This window comes from Athene cunicularia (genome assembly GCF_003259725.1).
Source record: "Athene cunicularia isolate RWA chromosome 1 unlocalized genomic scaffold, athCun1 chr1_part2, whole genome shotgun sequence".
In the NCBI taxonomy this organism is placed as follows: domain Eukaryota; kingdom Metazoa; phylum Chordata; class Aves; order Strigiformes; family Strigidae; genus Athene; species Athene cunicularia.
In genome coordinates this window covers 79,258,527-79,270,605 of record NW_020799092.1, presented here as the reverse complement: position 1 = coordinate 79,270,605, position 12,079 = coordinate 79,258,527, and the positions used below count along the sequence as shown (strand labels likewise).

General features: G+C 46.0%; 1 protein-coding gene across 1 annotated transcript in view; it reads left to right on the top strand.

Annotated features, from left to right (window-relative positions):
* PLXNA4 (plexin A4) overlaps positions 1 to 12,079 on the top strand; it is a 454,909-nt gene that overhangs the window by 418,679 nt on the left and 24,151 nt on the right. The window contains exons 25-26 of the mRNA XM_026862957.1: positions 4,725 to 4,884; positions 11,660 to 11,763. Of these exons, the coding sequence (XP_026718758.1) occupies positions 4,725 to 4,884; positions 11,660 to 11,763 (264 nt within the window). The remainder of the gene's footprint in view (positions 1 to 4,724; positions 4,885 to 11,659; positions 11,764 to 12,079) is intronic.

Below are 12,079 nucleotides of genomic sequence, written 5' to 3'. Positions count from 1 at the left end.
TCAGTGACATCACAATTCCAGCAGCGTGGCATGGTGAAACAGGCTGTTTATTGTCATTATTCCAGAAAGACAAGGCCAGGGCTTCTTTTGGAAGGCATTTATTTTTTACCTTCATTAATCATGACCAAATACTTCAAGTCATGGTTTCAAATATGGTTTGAGTAAAAAGCAGATCCAAAGAAATTGACTTATCCAGGGAGAAAAAAAGACGACAGAGCACTTTCAGACATCTGGAATTACTGATGTTATAGTACACACCTCATTCACTAAATTTAGATTGTTTTGGTCTGATTTCTTTCTGAACAACCAGATAGCTCCGATTTGCTGTCTGCCAGGTCCTACAGTTCTCCAGGGAAGCAGCCTCAATATCCTAGAGTCTTTGCAGTCTGTAACAATTTCTGTACTTACAAGGTATTTTTCCGTACAGTAGAAACCAAGCTAGTTACAGAGGTGATTTGCTAGAATAAATGTGCTACAACTAAACAGTAGGTCTTCTCCCAAGCTGTCTTTTTCTCTCTTTTCCAGAGAAACACCCTCTTGTGTTAATGTTTTTGCTAGCAGTCAGCGCTCATCATCTCTGGTCTGCAGTGTTATTAAAAACCCAGCTAGATTATTCCGTCTATGAGAGACAGGAAGATCTCATCCCTGCTGACTGCCATCTGCCTTTGCCAGAATCCATGATATTTTAACCATTCACCAAACCAGAGTCCAGATGCAAAAACCTCACTCCCTACTGCCACTGCTCTGCTGTCACTGGTTGATGAAAGACCATCCATCTCCTGCATCAGCCTCATTTCTGTTGATACAAATAATGCAGGGGAGCAAAGATCTTGATGTGTGTCAGAAGCTGTCAAGAGTATTGGCTAATTAGTGCTTGGGGGTGGTAGGCAGGAGCTGCCCGGTACATCTTGAGCAGTGGATGGCTCTGCGTGGTCCCTACACACCTCGGCAGCTCCAGTGCTGAGAGCCTAATCAGATCATCTCTCCTGACAACATATTCTAGATGGATAAAGATACTTTCATCTGCCTTTGGTTAAGGCTTTTCAGGGAATTTTGATATCGGGGAGGGATCCAGTACCAAGAAGGCTCTTCTGTGCTTGGCTTTTTGGGGGATCCTTCTACTTATTCACTGCCAAGCCTTGCTGTATGCTGGCCCCTTGAACCTTCTTTAGCCCATCTAGAAGGGAGAGAAAGATGTCTGTCCTGGTCTCAGGGCAGACCACTCAATCACTGCAGAGAACTCAGAGCCAGGGAGCCACATGAGTAATCACAAGCTGTGACTTTATTATTTAAATGCCAGTAATCTGCAGTGGAGATCAGGGCTTAGCTGTGCTAAGCATTGCATATATATATATACACACTTAGAGACAGATCATGACTGGAAGGGCTGGCAGACAAAAAAAAAAAAAGAAGTAGAAAAAAGTCAATAAACACAAATCCAGTGAGGTGATATGCCCCAAGGTCCTGCACAGTGGGACAGCAGGGCTCAGAGATTACTGTTCTGCTTGCTCCCAGTCCCACACTTTTTCATGTTGACCCCACAACAGGCACAGACCTCAATGCATGACAGAAGAGCAGTGCCAAGTGCCGGTGTCCTCTCAGTGGCAAAACATTCAGCACCTCCTTGAGTGACACTAAAGTCTCCTCTCCCCTCCATCCACCTTGCTAGCTCAGCCCCACGTGGCTCGAAGGCAGGTGGTGGGTGATGGAGCTGTAACAGTAAATGCATTCAGGAGAGCAATGAAACTTTCCTCAGAGTGACTAATCATATCAGAATACAACACAGGCCATCTCAGGGGTTTCTTCTCCACCAGTTGACATCAAAGATTGTGTTGACGTAGCTGAGCAGCACTGCGAGATCAGCGGGATTAGTTCTGTCTTACATTGGTTGGTATGAGGACAGCTCTGGGTGGAAGCACAGGACAAACCTCACTCTTCCAGTGAAACTGGAGCATCTGAACTCTGCTAAGTCAAGCAATGAAGCCAATGTTTAGATTTTTTTATTTTTTTCTCTTGGTCATCCCCTACCAGGGACAATCTATAGAAGCCTGGCGTGACAACAGAGTAAACCATTGGAGAATTCCCACAGAAGTGATGGGAATTTCTTTCTCCATTGTAAACACCTCATTACAATTAGGAGCTTCAGTCTGTTGGAAGGGGAGCAGAGGTTTTCAATCTGTGGTGTAAGGATGACTTCTGTAGGGCCCATGTCAGTCTCCAAAGAACAGCTATTTCTTAATTTGTGCAATACACAGATGCACCCTGCAAAATTCCTGAAGTTTTTGTCCTGAGAAAGGTTTAGTGCTCCACAAGAGAACAGTTGGAAAATACCAACTGAGAGCTGATGTGAAGCCTGGGGAATATATGTCAAAGCCACAGTGCTCTGGGAAGGGTGCTGGTTTCTATAACCAATGCTTGAATTGCCTAAAATGTTGAAAGGAGCTTCCTGACTGTCACTGAAATGAGCACACTGGAGTTCAGGGCTTTACAGGTATTACCAGCTGCCCCCATCAATCCACTAAGAGAAAATTTCTCTCTGCGCAACACTTTAAAATATTGCCTTCCCTGTTCCATGTTCTTCCAGCTGAGCTGGAAAAGAGGAAAGCAAGGACTACTGTAGTCAGGGGATGAATGATCATGGCTCACTCAGATTGTGGCAGAGTTTTCCTTCCACCTTCCAAAGTTGACACCCTGTGAAATTCAAGGACAACCAGTAATGAGAACAAATCACCATTGACAGCTTCCAGCTGGATGGTGGTGCACATTGCATGGTGGGTACTGGTGTGGTGGGCACTACTCAGCACCTGCAGGAGATGTTGGGTCTTCTGGACAAGATGGTGGTCTGACAGAATAGCCCAGATTATTCTAAGGAGCTGAACTCAACCCCAAGTGTTTGCATCAGAGACAGATCACGCCACAGAGCTTGCTCTGACTGGCATTAGCTCATTTCACCTCAGCCGAGCTCAGATCACCGAGAGAGACCTGTAGAGTAACTTGGTCTCCAGAAATACGTGTGACCCCCATAGCACTCTCAAAAGAGCATCCTAGACTTCCATCGCTGCTTCATTTCCCTACAGATGTGTAATGGGATAACCTCAACACTGGATGCATTTCAACAGTGCTTTTTATGTATAGTTCTGTGATCCTTTGAGATGAAAGATGCCACAGAACTGTAAATCTGTGCCATTGTTATTATTATCTGAATTGATGCTTCTTCAATACTCCTGGAAGTGACATATAAATAATAGCATTATGTTCTAATCAATATCTTGCATTTACATCTCCCCTTTCATCCAAAAAGATCACAGAGCTCTTTGTAAGCGATATCTTCACAAGTCCCTCTTAGCTGATCATAACAGCACCAAAGGGAGCCTGGTGAGCCAATATATAATTATACTGATGTGATTTCACCCAGTTTCAAGCCACTTTGAGATCCCACTGCATCTTAGTATGTTAAGATGAAAAGTGATGGAGTGTCCAGTACCTATTGCATACTACCAAAGGGAATTTACAGTCAGGTAGAATTTGTCTAAGGCACCAAAACTTCCATGTCTATGCTTTTAAAAGTGGCACAGGAATATTTAATGACCGTATATAGACAGGAGCATCAGTTACCATTCCTTCCAAGTGCTAAGGTGTGCTAAGTTTGTAAAAGTTTATAGACTTCACACTCCTGTAACCAGAAGAGAGCAGAATCCTTGACATAGACATGGCCAAGAGTTAGCAGTCAGACACTGTGTGTGTTTAAGGTATCCCTCCCTCCCCACCTTATATGCTTTGAGTTTACACTCGGCAGAGTCTTTAGAGAAAATTACATTCTCCTGAGAAATGAGATGCCTCTCTAGTTGGGTCAATTTTTTTGTTCTATATGTGAAAGCAGAAGTTGTTGTTGGTTTGTATTTAATTTTTTAAGAAGCCCTGCATTTCAAATTAATAACATTCTTCTGAGAAGGGTCTGGGTCAGTCCCATGGCTGTGGGGAAGATGGAACAAACGTAAGGCTGAGGGATTAAAGAGCACTTTTACCTGAATGATCAAAGTCAGGTGGCAATGCAAGGGGGCCACTACTGAACTAGGTCACCTTGCCAGATCTCTAGGGAGCATGGAATAGGTCAGAGGCCAAGGAAATCTCTGGAGAGCCCTTTGGATATCATCAGCTCAGCTCCAAACAGAGTCAGGCCTGATTGCGTTTGTAATGATTTCTATGAAAAGTGTGTCAGTGACCATTTTCTAGTACCATGTGGGTGAATGCTGTTTTTACTGAAAGCACCAGAACCTGAGCTGGTGTTCGTGGGCTTTTTAAGTATAGTGAAGATGCCAGGGTGATGAAGCTCAAATCTAAGGGGCTGTTTCCACAGGTATAGGTATAATGACATGAGACAAAAGTTTAGAAAATCCTTCACATCAGCCCTAAGTCACTGGCAGCAACATCGGGGAGCCCACAGCACTTAGCTGAGAGCCAGATGCTGAGTTGTCTTTAATTCACTGGGCACAGACAGTGGTAGGGGGTTGAGAGCAGCACAGGCATGGATGCATGGAATCCCCCTGTGTGAAACCAGATCTCTGTGCCCTATTGAAGGAGGGAATACTCTTGGTATACATTTTTCCTCTTATTACACCTTAGATCCTTCTGGCTTGGTAGGATGCAGGGACCTGAAGGAGGGCAGCCACGGGTTACCTGTACTGCAGTGAAATGTGTGGTGGGTCTCACTGCCTCTCTCTCAGGTCCTGAGCTGCGTGAACCCTGACAACGTGAACAGCCCTGAGATCCCAGTGAAGATCCTGAACTGTGACACCATCACGCAGGTCAAGGAGAAAATCCTCGATGCCATCTTCAAGAATGTGCCCTGCTCCCACCGGCCCAAAGCTGCCGATATGGACTTGGGTATGTGAGTGTATAACGGGCCCTGATTGCCCCTGGGCGGGGGGCAGAGGAGGTGGGAGACAGCCAAACTCAATCCAGACACTGTTTGCTGGGGCAGGGGCCACCCCTCCAGACTGAGTGTGCCCTTGGTGCTTGTGCAGGACAGAGCAGCAGCATCGGTGAGAAGGCAGGAGAGACTGATTAAGTTGATGCATATGCTCCTGGCTTATAAAATCTTTAGCCTTGAGGACATAAAAAGACCAGTAGCCATCCTGCTTTTCTGCCCACAGAATTCAGGTTGGACAAGGGTATGGAAAAGGCATGGCTGGGGCTATTCTCACTGTCAAAGACCCCTGGGAAAAGAGTACCAAATGCCCAGGATGATGTTGTCAGCAATGTTCAGGCTGCAGAGATTTATTCCTAGCTCTTCTCTGAATAGTGAGTGTTTGGGTTATATATATATATATATATATCTTCTTGCTGAGATAGTCACAGCCCAAGCAGTATTAATTGCTCGTTGTGCAGGCACAGGAAAGGGGATGAAGCATCCTTCATTCAGTGTTCTGCATCCATCTCACCCCTGACTGCTTCCCTCTCCTGCCAGCACCCCAGCACCGACAGCAGGGCCGGGAGCTGCTACTCTGAGGTCTCCTTTCTGTAGAGAACTAGGAAGTCTTCAGGAAAAATCAGTCCTGTTTATGAACTCATGGATTTTTTTTCTCAGTGGTTTGCTGCTTTGTGCATTACTCTGTTTGGAGGGTGGAAAGAGCAGCACTTCATGCTTCACTTGCATTTCTAGGCAGTTGTGCTGTCGAGCCCTGGGGCACACTGGGAGCTGTACACCCCTGGTGCTGGGGTGCCTCTGAGGCCAAAATCACTTTCTGCCAAAAATCTGAAACAAGGATGCTGGGAGGAATGAGATGTCTGAAACGAGTCCAGAGGCACCTGCAGGCTACTATGAAAGAATGTTAAAAAAATCTCAGGGCATTGCTGAGGTGTCTGATAGGGAGCTGGGGACTGCACTATGGCTGTATCTGCCAGAATGTGCCCTCAGTGACCTTCAGTGAAAGAGACTTGAGTGGAAAATGATGGAGTCTATAAAACCCAGCAAAGTAGAAGAGGAACCAAAAGGAGGAGGAGTGGATTGATGCCAAGAAACAATTCACAGCAATAATGGAGGCAGGAATGAGAGGTCAGGGATTAAAGTTAAGTGTCTATGTGTGTGTGTGTGTGTATGTGTAGGGGAGGAAGGGACTCCTGACAGAAATTGCAACAAGATTCCTGCTCATGAAAGGCAGTTAGAAGAACAAAACAAGCTGTCAAAACCAACAGAAGTAAAGAACAGATAACATGCATCATCAAGAAAGGACCAAAGACGATTCTGGAGCTGCTGTGAGTCAGCAGAGGAACGGTGAGGGCTAGGGTGAGCATGAGGGCAGATAGCATAGGGTGCCAGGGCACAGGGGACTGGAGAAGTGGCATTTACAGCCAGATCTCTTGACCCAGCCGATGCTGGATGGTGACCACAGAGCTCACTACGTTCAGATCTTAGACCGGGTGTGAGTGGAAAGTAGTTTGTACTGCTGTGGGGATGAATGATGCATCCATAATGGCAGGCAGGAATTCCACCTGCATGTTGCAAATGCCAGGGATAAATTGGAGTCCACAGATTTTACTGTAGCTCTGACAACTGACAGATAAAGAAGTGTCAGTCTTCTGGGGTCCCAGCTGGAGCCTGACAGTTTTGCATCTAGGACTGTTAATTGTTTTAAGAAATGTGGAGCGGTGCTGAGGACCAGCAAGTTCCAGAAAGTGTTGGTGAGCGTGTACACCCCTCCGAGGACGGACTTGTCCATACTGACAGGAGACTGCTTAATGAGCAGCTGGTTGGCCAATAGCATCGATGATGCAGTTGGGGAAAAAACAACCCAAAACAAAACACAAAAAGACCCTTCATCTAGTAGAAGAGTCTTGCCAGCAGCAATATAGTTTCAGGATCCTTTAGCACAGCAGCTAACAAGGTGGGAGGAGCAGGGCTGGCATGGGTGAAGCAGGAACAAGAGGATATGCATGTCCAGCCACAGCTCCAGCCCAGCCTCTGCAGGAAAAGTTGTTTGTTGGCACATGGCATCCTTCTGTGACAGCAGAGGCGTCAAGGGGAGAGCAGAAAGCGCTGCTAGCCATTAGGAAGCAGCTTTCAGGGTCAACCTGCCCCAGGCTGAATGCTCAGAATTGTGAAGGCGGCTGGATCAGCCCCCCAGTCCATGCTAAACAGTAGGTCAGAGCAGATGACTGTAATCTGGCCTTGAAAGCTCTGGTTTTCTAAACGGCAACACCATTTTCTATTACCTTTACAATTTTCTGGGCTTTCTGTCTATAGTAAGGCCACATTGCTCACATGGAAGAAAGCAAACAAGCTAATGAGTTATTCTGAGTTGTTAAATGCAGGGTAGCTGCAGGCAGAGTGACTTGTATGTGTCGCAAATGTCATAATGTTTTGTAGTTACCCAGACAACTCATGGAGGGGGTTGTCAGCTGAAAGCACTTATTCTGGACACCCTGAGGTTACATTTTAGTCCAAACCCCAAATTGCAGCCCTCTGAGTAAAGGCTTCTTTCTACAGTGGCTATTTTTTTTTTTTTTTTTGTTACTATTTTTTAAAGCTCTCACCATAAATAAAATACCCCATCTTTGGGGAAGAATTAGGGTGTGAGGATCACAAAACAGGAATTTGGTTTCACGCTGAGGCATTCACTCTTCCCCATGTTTCAGTTGCTTTTTGAAAGAGACTGCTGAGATGATAGGAGCTACTAGCTTGACTGCCTTGCAGTCAATTATATTGTCTCAGGCTTATTGTGAACGATGCCAGGCAAGCTTTCACTGCCCTGCCAGCAATACAGTGCTGGGATGTGGGGTTTAACCTTTAGGAGCCATTTAATCTGGGTCTAACTCTAGTTCATATACAGTAAGGCAGACAGGTTGCATATACAAGATGAAATATTTGCCAGGCATCTTCCATCTACGTGTTCTGATATGAACTTTTTCCCCCCAACCATGGCAGTCCTTTCTCCACCCCAGAAGCAGAACTGAGTTTCTCCTCTCTTCCTAGAGGTCATCACATACTAGACATTTACCTAGTTTGGTTTCCTACCCACCTGGTTGTACTGGTGCCTTCAGCATCCAGACATTCTCCTGTTCCCTGCGCCAGTCTGCCTCTAATGTGGAAATTATTGGGAAGTGAAAAAATAAGACTAAAAGCAGACCCCCAGCTCTTCAGACTTCTCATGAGCACAAGTAATTGAGAAATTAGCATCACACCTGGGTAAGCCACAGGCATTTGTTCCACATGCTGTTGCTGTGCACAGTCAGCCACAAAGCATTTCACAGGAGACGTAGGGTCTTTAGGAAAAGGGTGGGAAGCACAGTACATGTCATGAACAGTTGACTGGAATGGATTGTGTTCATCCTGACCTAGAACTGCCTGTAAAGGATGATGTAACTGATGATGGTTAGCTCAAATGAAGGCACTTGGAGTGAGCTGGCAGGTCTTCTATCCACCTGGATATTTCAGTTGCCCCTGAAAAATGTTCTCTCTGCCACATTTTCTCCCTTGTTCAATGGGCATCTTCAGGGTGACCCAGATCAGAGAAGAGGCATGAGGGAGGTATAATATTTTCTAGAGGATCTGAGGTGCAGGAGGACATCTCCCCATCTCCCATCTCCCCATAGAGTCATCCTTTAGCCAGGCATTGCTACAGTTCAAAGAAGCATCTCTTTGTCAAAGGCCCCTGGAATTTCCTTTTTCCCAGTCAAGTTGAACAGAAAGGTTGTTTCTTAAAAAAAAAAAAAAAGAAAAAGAAAAAAAAATAAGAAAAAAGAAGTAATTCCTGTGTGCAATAAAAAGATACACTATCTGTTGAATGAAATATAAAGGCTTCACAGCAGCTGTCTCCTGAGTTTGCATTTACCGCTGCTCCCGATTGGAAGGCTTGATAAAGATAATGGGATTTTTTACCTCCCTCCCCTTCTCCCTCCCTCTCTCCAGAAGGTGGAAGTGTAACAAATTGGATTGGAGTGTGTCTCTCCTTTGTGCCAGCTTGCGGAGGAGCACACAGATCTGATGAGAGAGGGGATGGGGTGCTGCCAGCGAGGACAAAGCTAACAGTTTTCACTTAGTGCTCAGAATATGGATGTCAGGGTCAACTTTTTCTCCTTTCCACCCTCCCTTCCCATTCCCTTGCTCTCAGCCATTGCATTTTCTTGCAGATCAGTGTGTGACCACCTCAGCTGGTGCTCATGGAGAAGGGGAGAGTGCAGTGCTCCTCTGAGACTAGGAAGTGTTGGGGACCCACAGCTGGGGGTCCTTATCCTGTCATTGCTCAGATGCATGATCCAGTGATTTGTATTTAGTCAGGGCAAACAGGCTACAGGTGATCTTGCCCTGCAGGGTGTTTTCCTCCTTGTATTGCTCACGAGTGGGTCTTGTGTGGAGTTGGACTGGTCCTTCCTCTTCCTCGCATGTCACCTTTCTGCAGGAAGGCCGAGGGGAAGGGCTTGGCAATCATGTCCTGTGTCTGTGCAGGAGCACAGAGGGCTTGAGGGGACATCCCACAATGTCACTAATTCTCCTGGAGCAGAGGGAAAGCTTCTGCTGCTCTAAGGACCTTGTCCAGCCCTTGAATATAACTAACTCACAGAATGAGGAAAGCTGTGCCTACCCTTCGTATCAGAACCAAGTGCCACAGTGAGAACATGGGCATCCCTCCTGAAACACTATGTGAGTGTGTGTGCCTCTCCCCAAAGATGAGTCAGGAGAGATGAAGACCACAGGAACACGCCGAGCCCTGAAGGAGGAGGCCAAAGAGAAGCTGTCCCCAAGAGACCATGAGGAAGGCACATAAGAGACACACTCTGTGACAGTCAGATTGGCTTTGGCACTCCGTGGGGTGCTGTCTTCTAGTGCAGCACAAGCTTCAGCATTTTGTGCTCTTCCAAGCAATATCTGGGATGAGTTATCTTCCAGGAATCCGATCCAGGTGGGAACAAACAGAGCATCATCCTTGGACATCACAGCGGTAATGTAGGTGAGGATCTAAGGATCTGGAGTAAATAAAGGGCAGTTCAGGATCAGTGCTTAGCCAACATAACCTTTGCTTACTCTCTGAGTATCTCCATCCGAAGTACCACCCAGCAATAAACACAGCAGCTGACCTCTTCCTGCTAATTTAAATGAATAATAAAGGCAAGGGCAGCTTTCCCAATAGATTTTAATTATGTGATAAGAAAACTGCTGAAACCAAAAGAAATTTGCAACAGTCCTTGCATTTATATATTAGGGGAAATAAGCAGGGGTGGCAGGTGATGTCTTCATATCCAAGAGTTCAGTTTAATTAACTCACTCAAAAGAATGGACTTTCTGCTTTGGCTCTGGCTAAACTGTATGTGGCTGGGTCACTGTGACTGAGACATGGCAACCAAAAAGAAAGCTTTGGATGATCCAGGTTGTCTGTAGTTGAGCCACAGCCTTCCCTGGTGCCATCAGATGATATTACATTTGTCTCCTTTTGGCTGTGCTTGTGTGTTCCTTGTCTACAGGGAAGTCCGTGAGCCCTCTGTGAGGAAAGCTCTGATGATTCTCCACATGGAGCATTCTTCAAGATTTGAGCAAAAGGTGGTACCCTGAGAAGTGATGGGGTGCTCCAGTCCTGCAGAAGGAGAAAAACATTTATTTTGGGGTGGAGGCTGGAGAACTGGATGCTGCTGAAAGCTGGTAGAGCTGCACAGAGCAGGATGTCGTTTCTCTTTCTGGCTCTTCTCCCTGTTGTACCTCTACCATGCCCAAAGCTAAGGGCTTCCTGCTCTCCATCACTTCTGGATTTGAGTAGCAAGAAGTATTGTGCAAGCACTAAGGGAGGTGAGCTGAACCCAGTACAGGGTGTAGTGCTGTGCTGAAGAAGCTCTGCCCAGGGGAGCCCTCTCTGTGGCTAGGTTTTGGCAGTTAGACTTATCTCAGGTATCAATAAAGACTTTGTCTATGCTCCTAAAGAAGAGGTCCAGGGATGAAGTTCTATCCCTGACACATTGATTTGCTCCTGTTCCATGATGACATAGGCAAGGACAGGCTGGTCTTGGAAAAAGCCACATTGGAGCAAGAACAGAGCCAGGGTGTCAGCCAAGAGTTAAGGAGCGTCAATAACCAGGGTGCTAAAGCACCACACCTTGCTCTGTTCAGCTCTGCCAGTGGCTCGGCAGGTCTCTGGTCATTGCTCTATTATTTATCTATATAGACCTCAGCACTGTGTGCAGCTGTGCCTTGGACCTCTCGTCTCTGTAGGCAACTGCTCTATTGAGACAGAGATCACAACATAGAGATCTATGTTGTGATCTCTATGTGGTGTCTCTCTTTAAAGGGGTGGGTATTTCCAATGCAAAAGTTGGTCTGTGATAGCTATATCATTTTATCAAGAAACCAGTCAGGATAACCTAGGACATGACTCTAAACTTTGCCATATGACTAATTTCTGCATACTTTCCTGAACAATTTCCCTGAATCTTTCATGGTTCATCTGTCTTCTCTTTCTCTCTGGAAAGAGGACTCAGGACATTTGTGCATTTGTATGTTGTACCTGGTTGGAGGCATCTTGCCGAGCATACTGGCAGTGGATGACATGCTGCTACAAGGGTGCAGCCTCCACCTGTGTGACCACCTGGGTTACGGACACAGGATTTCCAGGGCTCCATCCCCTACCTTGGAAGCTCTGCACATCAGGGTTCAATGTCCCCGTTTCCCTTGCAGAGTGGCGACAAGCAAGCGGGGCCAGAATGATCCTTCAGGATGAAGACATCACAACCAAGATAGAGAATGACTGGAAGAGACTCAACACACTGGCACACTATCAGGTGACTGTGTGAGAGGGTGGGTGGAAGGCAGATCAGCTACAAAAGTGAAAAGGAGAAGTGCAAGGTATTATTCTCTAAGATGCAGAGATAAACAGCAGTTGAGTGGGGAATAACTGGGCAGAGCCCTGTGTTGAGTACATCCATCCTGTCAACATCCATCTCTGCATGACCTTGAGATCCATAAGAGAGGGCTAAAGCTGTCCAAAAATATTTACACAAGTGATAGATTTCATAAAAAGTCGAGTTTTGGTCAAAATCTCCCCCTACTCCTTCCCGTTCTTGCCAAAAAAAAAAAAAAAAAAAAAAAAAAAAAAAA